At 41.6% G+C, this 24,858-nt stretch overlaps 1 protein-coding gene across 19 annotated transcripts in view; it reads right to left on the reverse strand.

Moving 5' to 3' along the window:
- ppfia2 (PTPRF interacting protein alpha 2) overlaps positions 1-24,858 on the reverse strand; it is a 131,780-nt gene that overhangs the window by 28,999 nt on the left and 77,923 nt on the right. For 12 of the 19 annotated variants that reach the window (XM_028955044.1, XM_028955054.1, XM_028955050.1 and 9 more), the window contains 8 exons: positions 17,473-17,574; positions 13,234-13,398; positions 11,830-11,904; positions 7,814-7,924; positions 4,373-4,594; positions 3,558-3,704; positions 2,733-2,867; positions 1,601-1,648 (listed from right to left, as the gene is read on the reverse strand). In XM_028955044.1, coding sequence (XP_028810877.1) covers positions 1,601-1,648; positions 2,733-2,867; positions 3,558-3,704; positions 4,373-4,594; positions 7,814-7,924; positions 11,830-11,904; positions 13,234-13,398; positions 17,473-17,574 — 1,005 coding nt within the window. The remainder of the gene's footprint in view (positions 1-1,600; positions 1,649-2,732; positions 2,868-3,557; positions 3,705-4,372; positions 4,595-7,813; positions 7,925-11,829; positions 11,905-13,233; positions 13,399-17,472; positions 17,575-24,858) is intronic. The other 7 variants (XM_028955051.1, XM_028955055.1, XM_028955056.1 and 4 more) reach the window with 1 other exon arrangement.

Raw genomic sequence — 24,858 nt, forward strand, 5'->3', positions numbered from 1 at the left:
GCGCTGGTGAGCCTTCTTGACCAGGCTGGAGGTGTTAATGCTCCAGGACAGGTCCTCTGAGATGTGGGTCCCCAGGAACTTGAAGGATGTAACAGGCTGCACAGTCATCCCATTGATGTGGATGGGATCATGCGAGCCTCTTCTCTCCCTCCTGAAGTCCACAATGAGCTCCTTGGTCTTGGTGGTGTTTAAAAGAAGGTTATTTTCTGTGCACCAAGTGGCCAGATGCTGGACCTCCTCCCTGTAGGCAGTCTCATCGTTGTTGTCGATGAGACCTATCACCGTGGTGTCATCTGCAAACTTAATAACGGAGTTTGATCCATACATAGGTCGGCAGTCATGGGTGAAGAGGGAGTAGAGGAAGGGGCTCAGCACACAGCCCTGTGGTACACCAGTGTTGAGCGTGACAGTAGTGGAGCGGATGTGGCCTGACCTTACATGCTGTGGTCTGCTGGTCAGAAAGTCCATAATCCAGTTGCAAAGTGAGGTGTTGATGTCCAGGGCTCTAAGTTTAGAGATTAGCTTAGAGGGGATGACAGTGTTAAATGCTGAGCTGAAATCAACAAACAGCATCCGTGCATATGTGTTTTGCTTGTCCAGGTGTGTGAGTACAGAGTGCAGCGCTATGGAGACTGCATCCTCTGTGCTCCTATTGCTACGGTACGCAAACTGGTGTGGGTCCAGAGTTGGTGGGAGGAAGTCCCTCAGATGTGCCAGGACTAACCGCTCGAAGCACTTCATGATTATGGGTGTGAGTGCTACAGGGCGGTAGTCATTCAGGCATGTTGGACTAGAATGTTTCGGCACTGGTACAATGGAGGTGGATTTGAGGCATGTTGGAACAGCTGCTTGGGCGAGAGACATGTTAAAAATGTCCGTGAATACGCCAGCGAGCTGCTCTGCACATGCTCTAAGTACGCGCCCCGGGATGCCGTCTGGTCCAGCAGCCCTGCGCGCGTTTATCCGACTCAGTGCAGTGCAAACATCTGAGGAGGTGAGTATGATGGGCGAGTGGTCGGTAGATGAGGGGATCTTGACAGCAGGTTGCTTGTTGTCTCTTTCAAAGCGAGCAAAGTGTCACAATAGATGCGTGAAAACTGGCAACCATGGCTGCAATTGATCCAACTGTGATGCCCAGAGGCCATTGGGCACTCCAACAAACACTGATTAATATCATGGAGGGTTGCATAAATACCCTGCAATTAGTAAACAGTAATAAGCTTCTAGGTACTGTTACTAAAAAACCCTGAAAACCATCACCATATAAGTGGAATATATGCAAGCACAATAGAAACGTTAGCAGACTTAAAATGAATCTGGTTACATTTCGCATTTGCCAGAAAGTGAGAAGGAGAATCTTTAAAAGAACTGGGCTGACCCCAGAGAAGCATTAGCGTATAGGTTACAAGCAGAGGCAACACCAGCTGGACTGCATAACATGCAGCTATGAGCTCAGTTGATGCCAAAATGTGTAAAAAAGATAGAAACGCTAGAGCTCCAGATGCTAAAGACCAAACAGCCAAGGAGATCATAAGCGCAGATGTGAAAAAGTAGATATATTGAATCATTTAGAACAAGGTAGGTCACTCTGTGGGACTACCTTCCTAAGAACAGCACTCATGTCTTGGAGTTTAGCTTCCATATCAGACTATGGTCCAGTGGGAGAGAAAGACGTACAGAAAGCCATTAATAACAGGTCAAGGTATTGATCACACAGATAATTACAATCGACTAATAGCTCAAATAAACATTTAGTAAAATTCCTAAGGCATTAAAAACAAATGTCACAATTTCCTGTTTTTGTGTCTACTTGAGGGATAGTTAAGCAAGAGAAAATTCAGGAATTTACCACACTGGTCATGTGCAAAAACCGCATCATGTACATGCATGACATTGTACTGCCCTAATCAAGATGTTGCTTTTTTCAGTAACATTTTGTAGCTGTGTATACATCTGGGTGTTGTCAGTGGCCACCCGAATCAACAAACGTGAGAGCAAAATGTGTCGATCTGGCCAATAAATGTCATTAGTTCCAATGTATGTGAAAGATTTTTACACCTATAGTGTAGAGATTGCACCCCTGCCTGTACTACTGTGACTAGTAAAGTACTGTATGTGATTGCCTATTTTATATTTTCATAGCTTTCTAAGCAGCTTTATTTTTTAGAGCTCCATGTGAACAGCAGAACATGATCACATTCACTGGGTTTGGCAGAAGCTCTGTCTGTAACATTTACATTCATGGCATTTATCAGACACCCTTATCCAGAGCTCCTTACAATCAGTATTTAGAGGGACAGTCGCCCTGGAGACACTCAGGGTTATATGTCTTGCTTAAGGACACAATAGTAGATGGTTATTTGATGGTTATTTGAACCTTCTGGTTCATAGCTGAGTGTGTTACCACCCAACCCGCAACTACCACCCTTGGCTAAAACTGATGCTCACACAACACAATGCAGTCAGCACAGACTTTACACGTGGCAGGCCTGAACACTCCTGCAGCAGGCAGAACATCAGGAAAAGGGGCCAAGAAAAACTCCCAAATGGAGCAGACTCCAGAGTCACGGAGCATAAATTCACCAACTCTGAGCCTTTCTTAGAAAAGACTCTGGCAAGACTGTGCCTGTTTAGATTTTGGCCTGTTTGACTGAACTGACCTTGGATACCCCTGACACGTGTTGGTGTGTATACTGTACTTTTGTTGATGTGAGGGTGTTTGTGTGTATTACCTTGGTGAGGGCTGCTATCCTCTGAGCGAGTTCTGCCTCCACCTCTGGTAGTGTCTCTGCCTTCCGCATGGTCTGCTGTAGCTTCTGCTCAGCCAACTCCAGCCGCTCTTGCAACTGTCTGTTCTTCTCCTCCATCTACACCAGCACAAATTCTCAAACGTTTGTGTGCACACACACATATATACACAGCAAATATTTGTTCAAGAAGACAGTATGACTAAGAGACTGAATGCTGGGTTTCGTTCAACATGCAAAGTGTTTAATATCCTGCTTCAATATTGGATGTCATGCACTGTGCAAATTAAATATGTTCTGCTGATGCAGGACGAAATGTCAAGTTGTATCTACTTGAGTTCACCTCGAATGATTAGGGCAGGGAAATGTATTATTGAAAATGGGAACAGTTTCCAACTGTAATTGCTTCACGAATTACAGCTGATGTCATTTATTGAAGTCCAGAGTGGTGATTATAGGCCAATTTATGCTCAATGGTGAAGATAGATACATATATGAAGAGATACTACTTTTCTTTGTTCAATTAGTCTGTATTTGTGCATGTTTTCATAAAACCTGTGGATGAGTCATAAATATTATTATGACCAACTCCACTGTTGCCAAGTTTGTTGTTGGAGGGTCTAAAAACCGGAGTCTGAACTGGCCTCCATTGGACATATTAACATCAACTCAAATGATGTAGAGAAGAATGTAGACAAGTCAGTTGAAATGCAGACTTCTTTATCAACAAACAAAGCGAGAATGAGCCTTAAGCAATATTTAAATGTTCCTATACAATTCATACAGAAGATGAAGTGTGAGTGGCATGACCTGTCTGAGGAAAGCTTCCTTATTGGCCAGTTCATTCTCCAGCTTGTCGCTGATGTCGTGCAGAGATGTGGACTCGCGCTGAGCGCTGAGGTAACGTTTCTCCAGTGTCACTATCCGCTCCTCCATGTCCTCTTTCTGACACATGGCCTGCACACACAAATATCATTAAAAATGATCATCAACAATCTATATCTTCCTAAATCATTTGTTGTCAAATGGGTTGAAGATGAGGGTCACACCTCTTCTTCAACACATCATTTTAGACTGTTTACACAGCTAGCACTCAGTGTGTATCCTAACACTATTTTTAGATGGTTTCCCTACTTCTCCATGGAAATATTGCGTGTGTGTTTATCCACAACTGTAACCAGAGTGAAATGGTGCTTTATGTTATCACCTGCCAATTGATGCCACTGTCCAGCACAGCAATTGCATGGCGGTGCAAATCACAATTAAAGACTGTTAACCCTTAACTGTGAACCAGTGATTCTAACCAATCACATTTCTGGGAATATATCTTTTGCAAAGGATTTCCTTCTTTTCACCCCTTCTAATGAACCCAATCAGCTAATTGCAACTACGAACCTTGAGTACTGCCTTGAGCAGAACCTCAGCACATTATAGTGAATATTGATTCCATCAGGTTCATTCAGTTTATCGACTGAAAGCACTGAGTCTCTATTGCAATAACAAGGATTATTAAGTGCTGGGCAGTGGGATTCCAAAGCTGCCTCACCCTGAACTATAAAATAATGTATACTCCATATGCATTTGCATATATATATATATATTTTAATGTATGTGAGTCTGTGCACCTCCTTGATGTCTCTCTGGTACTTGTTATTCATCTCCTCCGACTTGATGAGGTCCTTGCGGGCCGTCTCCAGCTCCTGCTCCACCTCGCTCACACGGGAAGAGAGGGAGGACATGCGCTCCTTCATCTGGGCCAGCTCATAGTTCTGCTTCTCCAGTAGCTCCTGCAGCTCCACCACCTGACTCGCCTCGTCCACTGACTCCATAGAGCCATTAGACAGACGCTACGGGAGAGAAAGAATACACGCATGTACATGAGGACTTATTCAATACAAGCCTTTGGCAAATATATTATCAAGAGATAATATATTATTTATGACCATTTTGGGGTAAATGCGGCAGTTAGTGTGGCCTCTGCAGAAATGCATTAGCACAGGCCAGTTTACAGTGGGGATGAAACGGCAGTGGGTGCTATGTCTGGGTTAGGGTGTATAGCATTCATGTTTACATTCTCATAAACTCCTGCTTCAGGCACTGTCGCAGTGTAATTTAGGAGATAAACACAGCCACCTACTGCAATCTGCTGCTGAAAAATGGCAATATCGAGCACAGATGCCGGGTTTTGTTCCTAAACCTGTCAATACGACTGACTGGGATTTACTGGGATTCTTCAGCAGTTCAGAACAGTTCCTGTTCAGAGAATTAATCAGAGAAACAGGTAGAGGATAATTACATGCATTATATGAACAGGGTTGGGCCGCCTAGCGGATAAGGAAGACAAAGGCCAGTGAAATATTAGGTCTGATTTGAACGATTATATAAAATTTTAGGATTTTCTGTATTCAGCTGTAGAGTTTACATTAAAAATATTGCCAGTGTTAAATATTTAATTAACACTATGCTTGTTCATATTTGATTGAGCAGTTCCTCCAGGATTTCAAGGTGCCCCTGGTCATCTCCATGCGTGTCAGTACCCAGTGGCTATCCGATTTGGACTGCACATGCCTGTGCATTCGCAACAGTTAGGGTTAGGTTAAGGAGTAAGGCAGGGTTTAGGCCGTAACATGGCGGATTTTGCAATATGCATGCACACACATGCGCAGTCCAAATCGGGTTACTGATCCAAACTGGGTAGCAAAATACCCAAACGGTACCACGTGCCAGATGCGTGTACATGCGTGCTACAAAAGCTATCATGTTACATATTCCTAAACTTAACCCTAACTGTTGAGCATGCACTCACATGCACGGAACCGAAATGCCAAGTGGTACGGACTGGACACTGACACACACTGCACTTAGTAAACCCGGAAGTACACAGTGTTTTTTTTGGAAACTTGAATTTAGGACTTTTTAAAAATCCATGTGAAACCATGTGTACAAGTACGTGTGCTCTGTGCTCTCACCCAAAAGTAATGGCTAGTGCTGCTAGTAGGCGTAGTTTTGTGCAGGTGATGCTATTTTGTCATTTTCGCGTGAAGCGGATATTTCCGCGGTAGGCCAGTATGTTGGCCTACCTGTTGGCCAAATTTACATTGCATACTGTTTATACTTTTTATACCACACAACCCTACATACCATCCCCACAGACTGCTCCCAGAGGATAAATTCCATTGTGTGCACCATGTGCTATACTATGCTTTGCATCGCAATGACAAAAACAATCACAATCTCTCACAAAATTGTGCATTATTAGGGAAAATTACAACAATTTATTTTTTGCATATGTTATTATTTTTTGTCATGTATGTATAATATTTGCATTATTGTCTACAATATAAATGTATGTGTGTGTGTGTGTGTGTGTTTGAGATTGAGTGACTGCTCATGCACAGCTATCCATCTGTGTGTGAACGAAACAGCCTAATTAGGTCTCTCTCCGCATTTCCTCTGATCAGTGATTCAGTGAATTCTGGAGAAGTGACACACACATTCTGGAGAAGTGAATGCACAAACACACCTACACACACACACACACACACACACACACACACACACACACACACACAGAGCTTGATTTATATAACCTTCTGCCACCATTGCCACTTTTATTCACCCTATGACCCTGTTCTGTCCCCGTGTTAACACTGAGGTCTGTATTCTATATTTTCTTCTGAATTCTACACACTGCACCCCATAATGACAACAAAAGAGAAACACGTTTGTTCACACATCTATGGCATTTTACGGCATTTACGACATACCTTCTCATTCAATTAATGTGTTTTATTTTCATGACCATTTACATTGGTAGATTCTCACTGAAGGCATCAAAACTATGAATGAACACATGTGGAGTTATGTACTTAACAAAAAAAGGTGAAATAAGTGAAAACATGATTTATATTCTAGTTTCTTTGCTCTGATTACTGCTTTGCACACTCTTGGCATTCTCTCGATGAGCTTCAAGAGGTCGTCACCTGAAATGCTTTTCCAACAGTCTTGAAGGAGTTCCCAGAGGTGTTTAGCACTTGTTGGTCCCTTTGCCTTCACTCTGCGGTCCAGCTCACCCCAAACCATCTCGATTGGGTTCAGGTCCGGTGACTGTGGAGACCAGGTCTCCACTTTTTGTTAAGTACATAACTCCACATGTGTTCATTCATAGTTTTGATGCCTTCAGTCAGAATCTACCAATGTAAATGTCATGAAAATAATGCACCTTTGGCAGCAATTACAGACTCAAGTTTTTTTTATATGATACCACAAGCTTGGCCAGTTTTGCCCATTTTTCTTTGCAGCACCTCTCCAGCTCCATCAGGTTTGGTGGGAACCGTCGGTGCACAGCCATTTCTAAATCACTCCAGAGATGTTAAATTGGTCAGGGTTCTGGCTGGGCTTCTCAAGGACATTCAAGGTGTTGTCCAGAAGCCACTGTCCTGAAGAGATATCACTTCTTTGATATCTTGGCTGTTTGCTTAAGGTTGTTGTCCTGCTGAAAGATGAACCGTTGTCCCAGTTCAAGAGCGCTTTTTAGCAGATTTTCATCCAGGTTGTACATTGCTGCAGTCATCTTTCCCTCTATCCTGAGCTCAATTTTGAGCTTCATAGCAAAGGCTGGGAAGACTTATGTACATGTGCTCTTTTGGCTACTTTATTTTTAAGAAATTTGCCAAAACCTCAAGTATTATTCCCCTTTGTCATTATGGTGTGTTGTGTGAATCCATTATTGAATCCATTTTGGAATACGGCTGTGACCTGGACAAAAATTATGCACTGTGATTACTTTCAGGATGCACTGTATATACCAATTTGTTGGTGTGTAAACGATAAATAATACAATATTCAATTAGTAGACATTGCTACAGTGGAGTTAATTGAATATGCTTATGGAAAATATGAGAGAGCTTATGGGAACTTATTATGTAAAAATAAGCACATGTATTTGTTACATAATACAGAGGATCTGCTGATTTCTGAGGTGTTAATGGGTTATATGAGTACCTCTGAATCAGTCCTACTGTTTTCTTTTCAGACATGAACATTAATGTGCAAGGTTTACCCACCTTCCCATGCACCTTCTGCCCAGCATCTGTGCCCTCAAGCAGGTCTTCACCCCCCTCTCCAGACACCACCTTCCTCTGGATGTGGGCATTCTGCTCCCGTAATGCTACAATCTGTGAACCAATCAGAGCGCAGACACACAGCATCAATAAGTAGCATCTCAAACCGTGGCATAGTTAAAAAGTAATTTCACACCTTAACTCAAAAAATGTATTTGTTGCCTTTCCGACTCCTCCAAAGCGGGGGGGGATCCCTCATCTCCATTTAACCAATTTACAGAACCTTTCATTAAAGGAGCTCCTGGGCAACTTCCCAAATGTAACCACCGCTGCCATTAGCTTCCGCTCACATAGTTGAAAACATGATTACTATTATTATCCAGTGCACCAAACCTCATCCTGGTATTTCCCCACCTCTTGGAGCGTGCTGCGAACAGTCATAATCCCGTAGCCGGCAGCAACAGTAATTAGGACTGTCACCAACGAGGACGCACGTGATTAGCGCTCTGCGCCAGAGAAATGCCTGCTGGAGAGAGCTATAATTGTCCTGGCAGCGGGCATCACTATTCTTAGATGGGAAAGAAAATAAATATTTGATCCTTTCACCAACATGCTTCTGGCTTTCGGATCAAATCCTGAAATCATTACGATCCTGAAAGTTCAGGTGTATTCCGCTTCTCTTCATATCAAAAACTACTTGCAATTTAAACTTCATCAATTGCAATATTATCCATTGTTACTCACTCGGAAAATAACCATACATCCACAGAAAATAATACTGTAGTGAATCTTTCTGTACATGGTTCTAAGCTGAAATGAATCTCCTATATGGCTTAAAGCAGCATGTTCTTTTTCTAGTCAGCGTTAGTAACGGCTCCAGAGACCGAGAGCGCCACCTTAAATATACACCCGCACTCAGCTACAGACACCTTGAACAAACTGCAGCAGATTTACAAGGCCTGTATGCACCAACGCGGCCCCCATATGTCCTGGGAATGTACATCTGATGGCTTAATGCAACGTGTGCGCGTCATAGGCGCCTGAGATTATGGGGACATTTGACATGTAATGGCGTGATTACAGAAATAATGGCCTGGCGCCATTATCACAAATCAGGAAGTCTTTGTGAGGGGATTTCCTTGGATTTATGTGCTGTAGCCCCGTGGACACATCAGCCAACTTCACTCCAGCCTGTGAGACAGCTGCTGGACAGAAATTCTTTTATATGGTATGCACAATAAATAGCCAAAGCCAGTGTTCTTTCACAGGAGTACTCTTCAGTACATGATTTTTAATGTATATAAAAAATGTATTTGTTTTTTGAGGAGAAAAGATAAAAGCAAGAATTGCATGAAGTCTTAAACATACAGGACTGTATTCTTATACTAACGATATAAAAGTTCAAAACAATTAAACACTAAATGTAACACTAATGGTTTCAGAACCACTGTAAGCACATTAATGACTTTAATGACTTCCTTTACTGCTGATAGAAATCTGTACTGGAATGGAACTCAGAGAACAGCACCATAACTGATGTGGACATGTGTGTAAAAGATCAGCAGATTAAAGAAATAGCTTTCAATGTATTCTTTTAAATTGGTGCCTAAAATAACTGTACAGCTATGTACATGCAAATTAATGTAATCTGCCTGATAGCACAATGCGGTACATATGTTTTTATTAATAGAGGGTTAAAAGAGGGGTGCACTTCACCTTACAGTAGATTGCAATATAATATCTTATTAACCGCATAGAAACATCCTTGCTCTCAAATCTAATTAAGAATGAAAGAATATATTAATAAAAACAATGTAGAAAATGTGATGGTCACAATTATACCTGAATACCAAAAAGAAAATACAGATATATTATGCAATTTTTTGGACATTTATGTTTCTCAAATTAGAGGATGGAAAAACGGTAGACATGCTTTCTTGAGACGGCTTCATTGAACAATGTTTTTAAAAGGCCTCAGTAAAAAGACCAAGGGCCCTTCCTGAAGGCACAAGGGAGCATCTGTCTTTTTTCACAATCACACATCAAACACACTGCGCACCTGAGCTGTACAGATAATAGGCATGCGTCTGCTTTCAAATTAGAGGGAGAGAGGAAAAAAAAGAACAACTTTCCTCAAGCCAAATGAAAGTAAGCCATGTTTCTCTTTGATGTAGTTTATTGCAGGTACAAAAAAAAGACCAGAGGTGCGATAAACGTGCATCTTCTCAACTCAGATCAGCTTAAATAGATGCAATATTTCTGGCCGAGAAAAATCTAGGGAGATCTATGTCTAGTCCAATGCTTTATGTCCACTGGGTCAAACATATCAATCGCAGTCAGGTGGGCTCCACCGACTGGTTCCACTTTCATCAACCCTGCACACATCACACAGATCAGCCACAACATTAAAAAACATCTGATTAATATCCCACTCTGGCCTGTTGTCCTGTTGTGTTTGGGTACCAAGTTAATAATAGCAGAGCAATTAATGTCTGTAATTTGCGAGGTCCGAACACACCCACAGATGATGAACTGGATTGAGATGTTGAAAATCTGAGAGCCTGAAAGTCAAGTGAACCCTCTGTCTGTCCCTCAAAACAATTTCTGTAGTGTCGCAGGGTGCATCACCCATGGAGCTTTGTGCTCCAACAGCATTGTTATCTTTGCTTCAATGCGTATGCACAATTCACATCCACCTAAAACACCAGAAGTATGGAATCAGATTTGTGCCAAAATTTTGAAACAAAACACGTTGAAATGTAAAATAATAGGTTGGAATTTTGCTCTTTTTCCGCATTATTGAAAGTCCCACAAGCGACAATGAAAAAGAGTGTTGTCATAATTCCAATTCTTATTTTTACATTTCTACGTCGTATTTTTGTTTGATATTAGGAAAGTTTTGTTTAAAAATTTTGGCACAATTCGGATTCCATACATAAGCTGCTCACACACCATTGTCTTAGCATTTTATTGTTACTTTTTCATCATTGATATTTTCTTTTTTTCTGCTCTGTCTGTGTGTTTAGCAGAGACCGTCAGCTTAACCTGGTGTGAATTATCAATACCGGCCAAAATGTTACATTTACACAGCGTCCACCTCCTACACACTGCGCTCATGTGACCACAAACTGCTTGAAGGCAGAATGCAATATGGCAAGAAGTCAATTCTGCATTGTTTTCAATGTAAATAAGGCTTGTGCCAAGTCTATCATGGAGAATTTAATGCAGAAGGTTATTGATATGGCGGTCAAGCTCTGCTTTCTGGAATTTCGACAGGGCCATTGCTGAATGCAAGAAATTTCTGCCCAGCGGCTCACAGCAGACATCCACACAAAATCAATGAGCAGGCTGCACTGGAACACCCCCAGGCTCCTTATTTCCTACTGTCTCTTATGTCCTACTCTCAACTGATTCAGCCGCATGGCCTAACCACCTCCATATTCAACAGCATTGCAATTGATGAATGTTTTTTTTTTTATATTAACATCCGTTTACCACAGTTTACTACTGATTATTACATGTTTTTTACATGCTGGGACTTAGTCCACTGTAGATGTTGAAGTCACGCCCAATTACAACCAAAATATCCTAAATACAAAAGTGATTGAAAATCTCTTAATGGCATGACTCCTCAATTTGGTACTTCACAGTTCACAATCAAACAATAATTTTCTATTGTGTGTAAGCTCAGAGAAAAAGAACATAATTTTAACCCGGATCTCTTCCAATTCCAGAGTATCTGGGTATGTACGGGTTGAGGGAAAAGAGGCTACTCACTAAATACAAACAGTAATTTTATTAAAACTGCTAAAAGCATTTAAAATGGCAATAGTCCTGCTGCCTATGTGAAGCCTAATGAGCACACAAGCATCTGATCTAAAATGGGTGGGGACATTTATGCAAGGTACTCCCCATGTTCTCTATATCTATGCATGTCTTAAGTAATATTCTGATATGCCTGAAATTCTCTCGATATAATACTCATGAAATTGACTGCAATTGACAGCCAACTGACTGACCTCTTGATTGGCAGCTGTTAACTCCTCCTCCAAGGCGGACACTCTCTCTAATGACACTCGCAATCTTTCTCTGACCTGTAAGGAAAAATTATAAAACCATTAAAATAAAAACATTATACAAATATCTCAGTGCCTTATTTACTGCAATGAACATCTTGTGATGTTGAACATCATATGATATCAACAAGATTCAATTATCTGTTTATAACCTTTTACACTTTTGGTAGTGAGTTGTCAAAGGAACCCTAACAATTTACACAAACAGATCAAATGAGAGAAACATAATTTTGGATGATATTTCCACATGTGATATACTGACAGGGACGGATTTTTCATAATCTAGAAAGAGTGAGTAATATTCCAGGGTTCCTTGATACCAGCAAATTTAGTGCATAGCACTGTGCTGAGTGAATAGTACAAATTTGAAAATAAGGCCCACAGAGAACTGAATGTACTGAGTTTAGGCATATTGTCCTTAAAATGTAAAAAAAAAAAAAACACAATCACAAACCAATGCAAGGACTTGCAGGCCCATTTTGACTATTAATGCTAATTCCAGCAATGAAACGTCTGGCCTCTTCCTGTATAACCTCCCATTAACGCAATTTCCTTCTGGATTAAAGTTTTCTGATTCTGATTGTTTTCAACCCACTGGATGATTGCCAGAGTTGCTGCTCCATCAAATACAGGAGTCATGAAGCACAACCTTCCACATGACATTATCCAGAAACACCTCATGCTAATCACCTCTGGGATTTACCCCATCCGAATACCCTCCCATGATAAACGGTAAAAATATGCCTTCCTCTGAAGCAAGGTTCCTTCCCCACCTTCCAGGGTAGGGCTTTTATCGCTCTTTAGCAGTGAGCACAAGCTAGATTTCTCTGACGTTCTCCCCTCCCCCGTCCCGGCTTCGGGATTTATGGCTCCCTCACTCTCTCCTCAGCACTCACGTATTTGTCACGCTGCTGATGATGCAAGCACTTCTGTGTGAGAAGGCTGAATGTGCATAGCTCACGCATAGCTGAGAATCACAAGGAGAGGTACACAAAGAAAGAGAGGATTAAGGGATGTAAGAAGGCGAAAGCACAGGAAAGGTTGCACAGGCACAGTCTGCCATGAATCAACGAGCGCGTTTATTCCCAGTTCTGCTCTTATTATAAATGATCCCACCTGTTAGAGCCTGCAGAATGGATGGTAGATGCAACCAAGAGTGGCGATCAGGAAATCAATCACTTAAGCCTGAAGGTGGGAAGGGAAGCTGAGGCGTTTACCTGAGGTGGGCTTAATTACACATCGCCGAAAATCCAATGCAGCACGAGAACTGCTGCACAGTCTGTGCATCAGGCCAAAAGCCCCACCAGTGGAGAAGTGCTTTACACCGTGCTTCTGTTCCCGTTTTACCTTTTCATCCAGGGCTTTGTGGTGCTCGAATAGGGACTTGAGTGCCTTGAGAACCTCCACCTCACTGGAAACGCCTGATGGTGACTGGGCCTGGCGCTTAACCACAGTCATGCGGAGCGACCGCTCATGTCTGGAGACTAGACATTCCAGGTGCTCCAGAAGCAGCTAGAAGACACAAAGCAAAAATTTTATGAATAATCAACATTATAATCTTCAATTTCAACATCAAAAGGTAACACCTCAAATGTTCCAACAGTCGACATAACATCCATCTAGAAGAAGACATAACATCCATATATTTATGCCCATTTAAATGTATTGTTAGTAATATAATAATATGTAGTTTGTTACATAGTACCTGAAGCCTATTCTACACACACACATAGAAATTTGGTTTAGAACTGCCAATAATCCTACAGTATATGAGAAGAAGACCTAATCCAACAAGCTGGTAATGTGCAATGGTTGAATGGTATGTCTAGACCAGAGCTAGACATACCATGTGACTGAAATGCAATTTAAGATGATTCCCATAATGTCTGTCGTCATCCAGCACGATAGAATCAACATTTGCCCTCATCTGTCGCAACATCATCTAATACAATCTGAAGATCACATGTCCAGAAGAATGAGCCTTCATTGCCTTTGCACTGCACAAGGTCAGCTGAGCCGTGTGTGATCTACAAAGAGGTCCTTCATCAAAATTCTTCATACTCAAGGAGTCACTGATGCGCATTCTATGTACTCCACTTTATTCTGTTTGTTCTTTTTGCAGAAAGAGCTCAGACTATAACAGTGTTAGCCACATGAAAATCAATTATGAGGTCCTGAACAATGAGGCACTCAAAGCAAATTGAAACTCGCCAGACAAAAGAGATTATGCTAATATGGTTACTCACTGGCTGGCTCTGTGGCATTCTGAATCGATTTTGGCACAAAGCCCCAAGGACACGGATGGACGCTTACTTCCTGCACCGGGTAGGTGAATTCACCATGAGATAAATGATTGGAAACCAAAGCGAAGAGTACAGAGCTGCTGGGCACCTGATTCCACGTGCTGCACGAGGCCGTCAGTCCGTCCAGCAGAATCTGTACTCCCCCTGCTGGGCTTCAGTCACCCTTTTTGGTTATATTTACATTTACAGCATTTATCAGACGCCCTTATCCAGAGCCACTTACAATCAGTAGTTACAGGGACAGTCCCCCCATGGAGCAACTCAGGGTTAAGTGTCTTGCTCAGGGACACAATGGTAGTAAGTGGGATTTGAACCTGGGTCTTCTGGTTCATAGGTGAGTGTGTTACCCACTAGGCTACTACCACCCTCTGAGTCAGTGGGGAATTCCGGTAAGCTGTCCATAGTCCATAGAGGACATGCAATTTAATATTTTGTTTTTGTCTTGTTTTGAGGTAGCTTATTTCTCAATATAATCAAACAAAGTTGATTTCTTGTGATCACAAGACACTAATACACTAATACAAAAACTCTGACAGGCATAGCACAATTTTTGTTGGTGTTGGTCCTTGATCACACACAGAGACATTTAAAGAGAAAGTGATAAAACAACCTCTGATATTTTGTGATCTCAAAAAAACAATTTTCTGTTGAGAAAAGGAGAAAAACAAATGGCTATTTCATGTCCTCTACAGACTGAGGTAGTAAGACACTCACTTAGTGAGTGCCCACACACTATCCCAACAAGATCATGACAAATGCTGGTGACGCTCAAGAGCAGGATACTGACAGGCTTTAGCGATGCTTTTAAATGATTCCTCACAAAGCAATGCTTCTTTATTTTCTTATAGTCCTTACTTATGACCCGAATTGTGCCTGCCTCATGTGCCTTGTCTTAGATCTTTTGCCTACCACTACCATGTCTGGTGTGGTGTTTGTATGTTTCGTGATACATTATACAGGTTTTGTTTACGCCCTTGGACAGTTTTTGTCTGTCACATGCATAATTAAAAACAACTGTTGATGCAACTGTTACCATAAGTACATGTAACTGTGTTAAGGAGCTGATCAAACTTGTTTCTGTTCCACATGTGGTACTTTGGGTGTCTCTACTATATTTTATATATCAGTTGTAACAGTGGAGATTGGAAAACCACACGTTTAAAGCTATTTGTCAGGAGCTGTGGTGGAGTGCGCATGCGTAGACATCCCTAAAGAGCTGGGATTGGGCTGAGTGCAGCGAGAAGGGGGCTGTCACTTCCGGGTGCCACCCAGAAGCAGTCAAGACCAGGGTCAGCATCATGTATTAACTCGTGTGGCCAGGTTCACAGACATAGCGGCCAGCAGCTTCTACGTGAAAGTGAAGTGATTGTCATTGTGAAACAGCAGACAGCGACACAACAAAATGTGTCTTCTGCGTTTAACCCATCACCCTTAGTGAGCAGTGGGCAGCCATGACAGGCACCCAGGGAGCAGTGTGTAGGGGCGGTGCTTTGCTCAGTGGCACCTCAGTGGCACCTTGGAGGATCGGGATTCGAACCAGCAACCTTCTGATTACGGGGCCGCTTCCTTACCCTTACCCGCTAGGCCACCACTGACCACTTCTTGTGGCTGCCACTTCTTTTGATTTGACATCTTGTTCTTGGTCAATTTACCACCTGTATCCGGTTACATTCTCCTGAGCAAAACATAGAGTTGGTCCTCACTACCAAGCCTTCTTTTTTGCTGAGAGTTTTGTTCATGTTTGCCTTTGGCTTAAATTACAGTTCAGTTTCCATGTGCTCACAGGTTAAAGCAATGTAACCAGAACCGACGCTACGCTCCATCTGCTGGAAGAAGACCGAGACCTCCCATCATCATCACCCACACTTTTAATCAGTCAGCTGCTGCCAGATGTTACCAGCAACATCTAATCTCATCAGTATTCTCTTCTTCTGTTATTCCGGTGCTTCTCTTCTAATGTTAGTCACTGTGATTTCCAACAGGGGATATCAAATGACAGCCTTCACGGGAATGTTAAATAAACACAAAGGGGGCGCTATTTTCAAACTGGTGATAATGCTTTATGTCTAGTGTAAGGCCAAAGGTATCCTCAGAATGAAGAAGTGAAGATAAACTAACTACCCGTTTGTGTAATTATTTGATCATGTTTTCAGTACCAGATTAAAATGGGAGGATGTTTAAGCGTGTGGCGTATTGGCGGTTGAGTTTAAATTGTCTGAAATGACGATGTAGCATGCGTTAGAGCAGCCAATCATTTTAGCTATTTATTTATATAAATCCTGAAGACCTGAGCAAATCCTTACATCACTAGCGAACAAACACCACACCACACACCGATATACATAGTAATAGGTCTAGCAATAATGCTGAAGCATATCGATACTCTTTAGCCATCCATAGCCACTAGCAGCTGCTAACTCTGCTCTCGATGTTTGGATTTATAGGCCTCATTTTAAATTCCTAGAATTCCTTCTACCCATTCATTTGAAACTGATTAATTGTCATATGTGACACACCACAGAACAGCACACAGTGCACAGTGAAATGTGCCCTCTGCTTGTTTCCCATCACCCTTAGTGAGCAGTGGGCAGCCATGAAAGGCACCCGGGGAGCAGTGTGGGGACGTACCACTCAAGGGGATCTAAGTGGAACAATGGCGCTCTGGATTTGAACCCACAACCTTTCGATTATGGGTCTGCTTCCTTAACTAGGCCAGGCCACCACTGCCCCACAAAGGACATGGATGTGAAAAGTGGGATGGGATTTGAGTTCTATTGGACTTGAGTTTTGCTTCATCAGGTCCACTTGTGTGTTTGTATATTCTGTTTCTGTTTTTGGGCCACGTCACTTTGTTCCCTTAACTAAGACCCATTAAATGTCTTTAGAAAATTCCAATAGGCAGTACACCTTAATTCACTTTTAAACATTTGGCCCTATTCAGAACTGCATGTGTAATTATTTACATGCTAAAAACTCCAAAGTAAATGTCTGAGCTCGGAAGTGCCCGTGGAGAAAGTAGAAAAGACTCAAGGTGATAATGAAGAGTGAAAAGATTCCAAGATGCTCCCTCACCTCCTGAGCACTGACAGTGCCTCACCATTCCTGAATATTCCTCAGAGTGAACTGACGATCAACATGATGCAAGTGTGAACTGTCATCAGTGTCGTGTTGAGGAATTGTTATATTTAGGGTCAGTTATATTCAGCATGCAACAAAGGACACCCTAAGGTCAAGACTGGATACAAGTCTGCTGTCCCAGCACACCCACGTCCAATATACGTACCCTTGTGTTGTTCCGCTCGGCCTTTAGTTCAGAGATCTCCTCTTCTTTCTCCAGCAACTGTTCTCTGCAGGCATTCAGTTCCTTGGTCAAAGCAGCAAACTCCTGTAGGAAATACACACGTGTGTGGTTAGCAAAGCTGCACAAACATGGACTGGCACAGACACAGTATGGCTAATGTCACTCGATGCAGTATCAAGTAAGAAGTGGAAGCGTTTGCTTGCAACATTATATGATGTCCCGTCAAGCCATTCCACTTCAAATGCTTATTTTCTACAAACAGTACTGAATTGAACTGAAAATGGTGAGGGTTCCTGGAGGACTGATTTCAGGCCACGGACCTCTTTATTCCCTGTCCCTGAAGTCCTCCACATTAAGGCTTGCCTGCAGCAGTGTTCCAGGTTCTGGTATTGACCTGCGAACCGGACAAATGAAGGGAGATGCCATTTGCACTCAGACGTTTGTTCTTTTGTGCATGGACTGACTGTGAGTTTTGTTGATCTTTGTGTTTCAGGTGTTGTTTGAGTTCTGAGTTTTCCCCGTTGTGAGTGTCGGCCTTCGTTTTCCTCGTTTCTACTCCCCCTACCCAAAGCTTATTCCTATATGTTGGTTTTAACAACAGTATTAACAATAAATGGTGGTACTAATCTGTGCCTGGGTCCTCCTCTTTCCTGTGTTGTGACAATAACTATGTTTACATTTACGGCGTTTAACCAGAGCGACTTAAAACATGGGTCCTGATAAGATTTTATTAAAGAGATGTACAACCCAAATACAAGATGACACAGAAACACCTATTCAATCATGCAAAGCGAACAACACTGAAAATACTCCTTATATGTCCAATAGTATGAGCATTTGTGGTTAAATAATGTTAATACAGACTTTAAAATATTGTAAAAACAGTCACTTCCATTTGTTTGAAGGATTTATATTGTTGCCTAATGGTTTATTTACTTATTTGATCTTTAAATTACAGACTAGGACCTAGCGATGTTTCTCCAGGGGGTAGAATTAGTGCAATTAGTGAATGAATTTGGGTACAAAGCCAGCTGGTACTACCAAGCATGCACACAAGTCTCTGCAAGCACTGTGGCATACCATAGCATGAGTTACAACCCTGACATGCTGTGCATGGCTGCTTGTACCTCACTCACAGCCTCAGCAGATGGATAATAGCGAAGGCAAGATTTAAATGCCATTGTGACGTCCCGTGGCAGACTATGGGTGTTTTCTGTTGTGTTTGTGTGTGTCTCTCTCTCTTTCTGTCTCTGTAACGTTGCAGGGTGGCTCCTCGTCAGCCCGTGATTGGACTCCTCCCACTTCCTGCCATAATTGTGATCGGGAAGAGGATTCAAAATGGAGGATGTTTTGGAAGAGGGGGAATGTTTGGTGAAGAGAGGACTTTGTTGGTGAAGATAGACTGTTGGTGTGAGAGAAGAATGTTGTTGGTGAAGTGAAGGATTTGGACCAGAAGATAAGACTTAGACTGCCCAGACCTGTTTTGTGTTTGTTTTGTTGTTTAAATGTCTTTGTTTGTAATAAAGTATTAGCATTAAGTGTTGTTGCGTCGTTTTGGAGTTTATCCTCCATATGTCCCATTTGTTATGTCCCTGACCCTAGACCGGGGACGTAACAGCCATAGAGAAAAAAGGCAATGAGAACAGCAGACCAGGATATCCTCCATCCCCTATAAAGCCCCAGGAAAAAACATGAAGATGCGCAGCCTGCCTCATCGTACGATATACGTAAGATGGAATCAGTGATGCTTTTTAAACTTGACTTTATTTGCAGAGTAAACAACCTTATCGAAGGACAAAATAATGCTAAACTGTGGACCTTCAGCCCATCAGGTGAATAATGAATTAAACATGTCACAAGGAGACAGGGGTCTAGAAGGGGGCAGCGGGGTGGTTGTAATAAGACGATCAAACATGCAGACAAGAGTTTCCAGCTGTGATTTCTGCATGACAGCTGGGGTCAGGGCCAAGATTTAATACCCCGGGAGACCAAAACTCATTAACGGGGAGTCCTATGCTTGTAAACGATAAACTTGGAATCAAATGAGGTACAGGGAGAACATGCATCTGCCATTTCAAGGACGAAGACACTTGCACTTGTGGATATTGATCTCTGGCACTCTTGAAAAAGTCATGGTTCTTTAATTGTTCATGGGTAGCAGCCTCTGAAGCTACTGATTGTTTAAAAAAAATACAGTGGTTCACATTGATAGTCATGAAAAAAAAAAAAATTCAAATCAATCATATTTATTAATTTCTGTAGTACAGGTTGAAAAAAATAGGGTACTCAAAATTGCTTTAAAAATAAAACTTTCAGAGCAAAATCTGTCATAATGGTTCAACTGGGTTAAAATCTGGTCAATGGAGGTCATATCATGATAGGTATATGTATAGAGTACAATTCGTTATTACTCCCAAAGGGAAATATTTCTGTTTGTTCATTCATAAATCTTGTGTAGGTAAAATGGATTCATGATGCATGATTAATATGTCCAAAGCAGCCTGCATAACTCATCACATATCTCACTACTGGAAGGTGTACAGATGGATGCAGAATATTTGGAATACCGCATAGTGCTTTCATCAGTAGAATCCATCAGTGCATCTTGCTCTAAATTGCATATCTATGAAGACATCAGTATCAAAGTCCCCTTCATCAAGCAGGGCCATCAAAGGCCCCAAGACGCCAATACAGTGGTTCTGTCTCCAGGGTCCACAAAGAGGTCAATGGTGAGGTCATGTAGTCATTGAAGGGGTTTGTAATCTCCTGAGGGGAGGAGTTAAATTAGAAGCTATTCCTGGTTAAATCCACAGGTCTGACAGAACCAAGCAAATATTGACAGCTTTCCTTTTTCCAATTTAGAGCATGATTGCCCCACATGTTCCTCTCCTTTCCCTGGGAAATGGTCAATGGGTGTTAAGCTCGTCCCCACCTCACTTTGGTTGTGTTCCATGAGGGCTCGAGATTAACGTTCCGGAAAAAGCATCCCGGACAGCATCCCGTTTCAGCGCACAGATTACTCTGGATATAAACCCTCCATTGAATCACAATTACACATATAAAAACAAGGGACACAGAAAGCTTAGATCCCATTTGGCGAGAAAAAAAGGGAACATTGCCGGCCACATTTATTTATTATCAAGTCGCAGGTTAATGGGGTTGAATAAGATTAAATTAGACAGGGTTGGCCTACTGCGTGAGTAACGATGTTAGCTGGTGTGGCAACTCAGCTGTCAGCACTGCGGTTACCAAGGAAACTGGTGTGTGGAGGATGAGGGTGACAATCTGTCTGTGTGTGCTGCTTTTTCTCTTGCTGCCGTACTCCAACACAGTGTGTTACTGGGGATGATAAAAGTTCTTCTTTTCAGATTTTTATGAGCATTGCAGTAAATAACTTGGGCAGGAACACAGTACATCATTTTAACTGAACGCAATACATACTGTAGCTGTAAACAGTTAGTGTATATCTCTGAGATTCATCCAAATTCTTCCTATTAGAACCAGGAATTAGACTAAAAGTCAGCAATAAATATCAAATCTTCACTAGTAATTACATTTACAGCATTTAGACACCCTTATCCAGAGCGATCTTCTGATACAACTCATTGTCTAATTTGTCCTAAATTTGAGATATTTCATTATAGCCAGCTACTAGAGGACAAATAAATTATAATTCTAAAATTAGATTCAATACATTACAATACATTGCACTATTCAACTCAATAACAAATTGATAAACATCATTCAAGTCAAGCGAACCACGATGCAGCATTTTGTAAAAAAAAAATAATACAAAGTAGACACACACAAAAGCCAAAGGGTCTGTATCTGACACTAAAATCATTTCATAATTTCCTTTCCATTGTGTTAGCCCTGGACCATTGGCACAGAGTCACCACTGAGAGCAGATTACACTACGATTCACTCAGCCTGTGCTCTGCTTATGAAGAGCTGACATCGGTCAAGGTCTCCTCTCATGAAGAGATTCGGAGAAACACTCTTCTGACAGCCAAATCTGTCCAACGTATGGTTGACACATGTAGACTTTACATGTGGAAAGATGATCAGTAAAAGCATAGCCCATACTGTTGTCTAGCACCTAATGGTCATTTAAGTCATGTGAGGTGTCATGCTAAAACAGGATATGAATCCACCAATGGATGTGAAAGCCATTGTCACTAGAAGCCAGATCAGCACTGATCTTGTTTCCAGCAGATGAAATGATGCCCCTCGGGAACATTGTGGGCCAGTGGGCATAAGAGAGCATGCCCTAAAATCCAACAGTAACCTCCATTCTCCTCTGGCATCAGCAGAGCAGATGTGGTTCACTCCTTGGAGACGTGCTCCAAATATAAGCACCCATTGGCTTAAAAAAATTGTTGGTCCCTATTTCGAAACAGAACTACCAAAGGACGGTGACTACAGAATAAATATGTATTCTATTAGATACAATTTGCCTAATCTGTGCTATTCTGTACAGTTATATTCTGCTAAAGACCAAGAACTAATTTTAATGCCTTGCAAGGTAGTTATACATTATAGAAAAAGACACAGGACTATGAAATAACACACATGAGGTTATGTAATTAAACAAACCAAAAAAAGTTAAATATTTGATATTTGCCTAACACTTTCTTATCATTCAATCATGTTAATAAGCATCTTGTGAAGCGACTTTTGATGATGACTATAATGAACAAAGCAGCTATGAAGGTAAAAAGAGGCGACTCTGAAAAAACAGATCCATCAAAACACACTTCACTTTCTCCTGCTACTTAATGTTTCTTGTACTGGATTCTCCATCTAGGTCTTCACAACCACAACACAGTAAGCATCCAAACTTTGAACTGATAGTGTATAAAACATTCAGTGGCATTGACTGCTCTTTTGGAGCAGTAAACCTGCATCTTTATAATTATGAGTCCACTTCTTTACCCGGTAGTCCACCACTGCCCCGTTCTGTCATAATACACTGTGTTAATACTTCAAGAATCACATTACAGAAATCATGATAATAGTCTGTTTTTAGATAGGACAACTTAGCCAATCAAAAATGCAGTTTGTACACAGGCCACCACCTCTGAACTATGACCTCTATTTTGTGAAAACCAGTTAAATGCATCTGCCATTCGTTTACTATGAGCTATAGTTGTGTTTCCCATTTCTAGCCGTTTCAACACAGACGCGTTAAAGGATGTAGTGAGAAAGAACAGCCTGCCCCCTTGTTGCACGTACAGCTCCATTTTTTGCCAGATGAAAGTACGGAAGGCATGAAGAACAACAACAAACAGATAATGAGAGACTGAAGAGCTGAACCCTCAAGGTTTTGAGGATGAGGCTGTCAAAGCAGGCAGAGGCGCTTCACTCATCTGCAGAACCCTTAATGCACCTTGACTTACTTACTCAAACAAAGCGATACAAAAGCAATACATTCAACGCATATTCAGACGAAAATGAAAGAATCTAAACCAAATAATAAAAAAAGATCAAGGCTGCACTTGAGCTAAATAGCAGAGGGTCACAAGCCGCAAATGCAGGCCTTACAGATAAGCTCATTCACATGGTCACATAGTCATAGTCGGCTCATGCTAAACAAAACAAAAAAAAAGTGACATGAGCTGTGCTAACATTCATCATGACACTAATTACATTTACCCACGGGAAGAGAGGCCTTCCTGGGCAACAAATGCACACCTTTCCTCTAAAAGATCAACTGTTTATAACTTTGCAATAAATGCATTTATGGCGCTGCTGCGCATACGGCTGATTAACAGGTCCAAATCGCTCCCGCCTGAGGCTCATTGAGTGGAAGCGATTAGGCCCTGTTAAATACAGAGAGCAGTCGCGTCATCCTGCGGCCGCTCTCTGTATTTAACAGGGTCTAATCGTCTCTTATAGACATTCATGTGGTTACCTGTAAGGTAGAATGATAATCACAATTTTTTTTATCAATATTGATTATTCGTTATTTTAGATAAAACACATTTTTATTGCACTTTTTACTTTAAACAAACAGTAAGTGAAATGATTTACTAGTAAGTGAAACTAAAATTGAAATCATGAATATTCCTGTAATTTAATTACAACGTTGTCTACAGTAAAGTAAAAAATTACAATTACTTTTGATTTGTAATTATTTGACCCTTTTTTGCAGGTTGTGCACATAGTCGCACACATTTCACTTGAGGTTGCCGCTCAGTCTATGCTTTCGTTCGCCCGCTGGTGGTTGGGTATTTAAATGTACAGATCACAGACGATCATCTTAATTTAATTGTGGTAGCCAAAATCTTGATTGTGATTAAAATTCGATTAATTGTGCAGCCTCAGCTACCTGTGAGATTGCTGTATGTTTTGTTTCCAGTTTCCTGTCCTTAGACACCCGCCTGCGGGTTAGTTTTAGTTTGTTCCCTTTTGTTTCTGTGTTTTTGGCCATCAAGCTATTTTTGTGGTGGTTTTCACATTGTTCATTCTGATGCATTCTTGGTCATGGTTTTAAGATATTTGTTCTAGACAGACTGTCTTAACTGGTCCGTAATTTACTTACTGAAGTGTTTCTGCATTACAAATGACATAATTTTCAATGCTACAGAATAAGATTATTTCCTACTCTTGACTGGTGCATATGTTTCCAGGTGGGCTACTAGCCCACTAGCAGCTCAGGAAAACTTGTCCAACCCGCACGCACTCCTGCTTAGGGTTGATGGGCTGAGACACACCCCTCTCGGCCTGAGCATCTGAGCGAGCACCAGCCATCAGTTTAATCCCAGAGAGCAAGCTCATTTCCTGCTCTTTAAATATTAATGAAGGTCATCTACGGGCATCTCCCCTGCTCTCTTTCGCACTCCTGCAGCTCGCACACTGACATGCAACAAAACACCGCCCACTTCCTATGACACCAACAAGGCTACATGGACTGAATGGGTCAAGAAATACAGTGTTTCTTACTTCTGCATAGGAATGAAGGTCATTCTGAATAAATCATAAAAAGATTTAACAAAAAAACTTAAAGTGTTCTGATTTCCCCCAGCTTTCTGTGTCTAGTCTTCTGAAATGCCTCTAACAACAGAGATAATTGGAGCACTTTGTGGTCTATCATTAGCATCATTATTGTATAATCCAGCCCAGCCTAATTAATCATCCAAATTTATCCTGCAACTAAAGAAATAAGAATGTTGAGTTCTGCTTTGCCTTAATAGGATGCTATTTGGACACCATGAAAAATGAAAACGAGAGAGATGATTTCTTAATGGGGAAATGTTAATTGCCCTGCAATATAGACTGCAGCTAAATGACAACGCTGTGGAGCCAAAGCAACGCCCTCTGCTGGCAGACAGACTCGTTTGGAGTAATGGCAGAAAGGCAGGCTGG

This window comes from Denticeps clupeoides, chromosome 15, assembly GCF_900700375.1.
Source record: "Denticeps clupeoides chromosome 15, fDenClu1.1, whole genome shotgun sequence".
Taxonomy (NCBI): domain Eukaryota; kingdom Metazoa; phylum Chordata; class Actinopteri; order Clupeiformes; family Denticipitidae; genus Denticeps; species Denticeps clupeoides.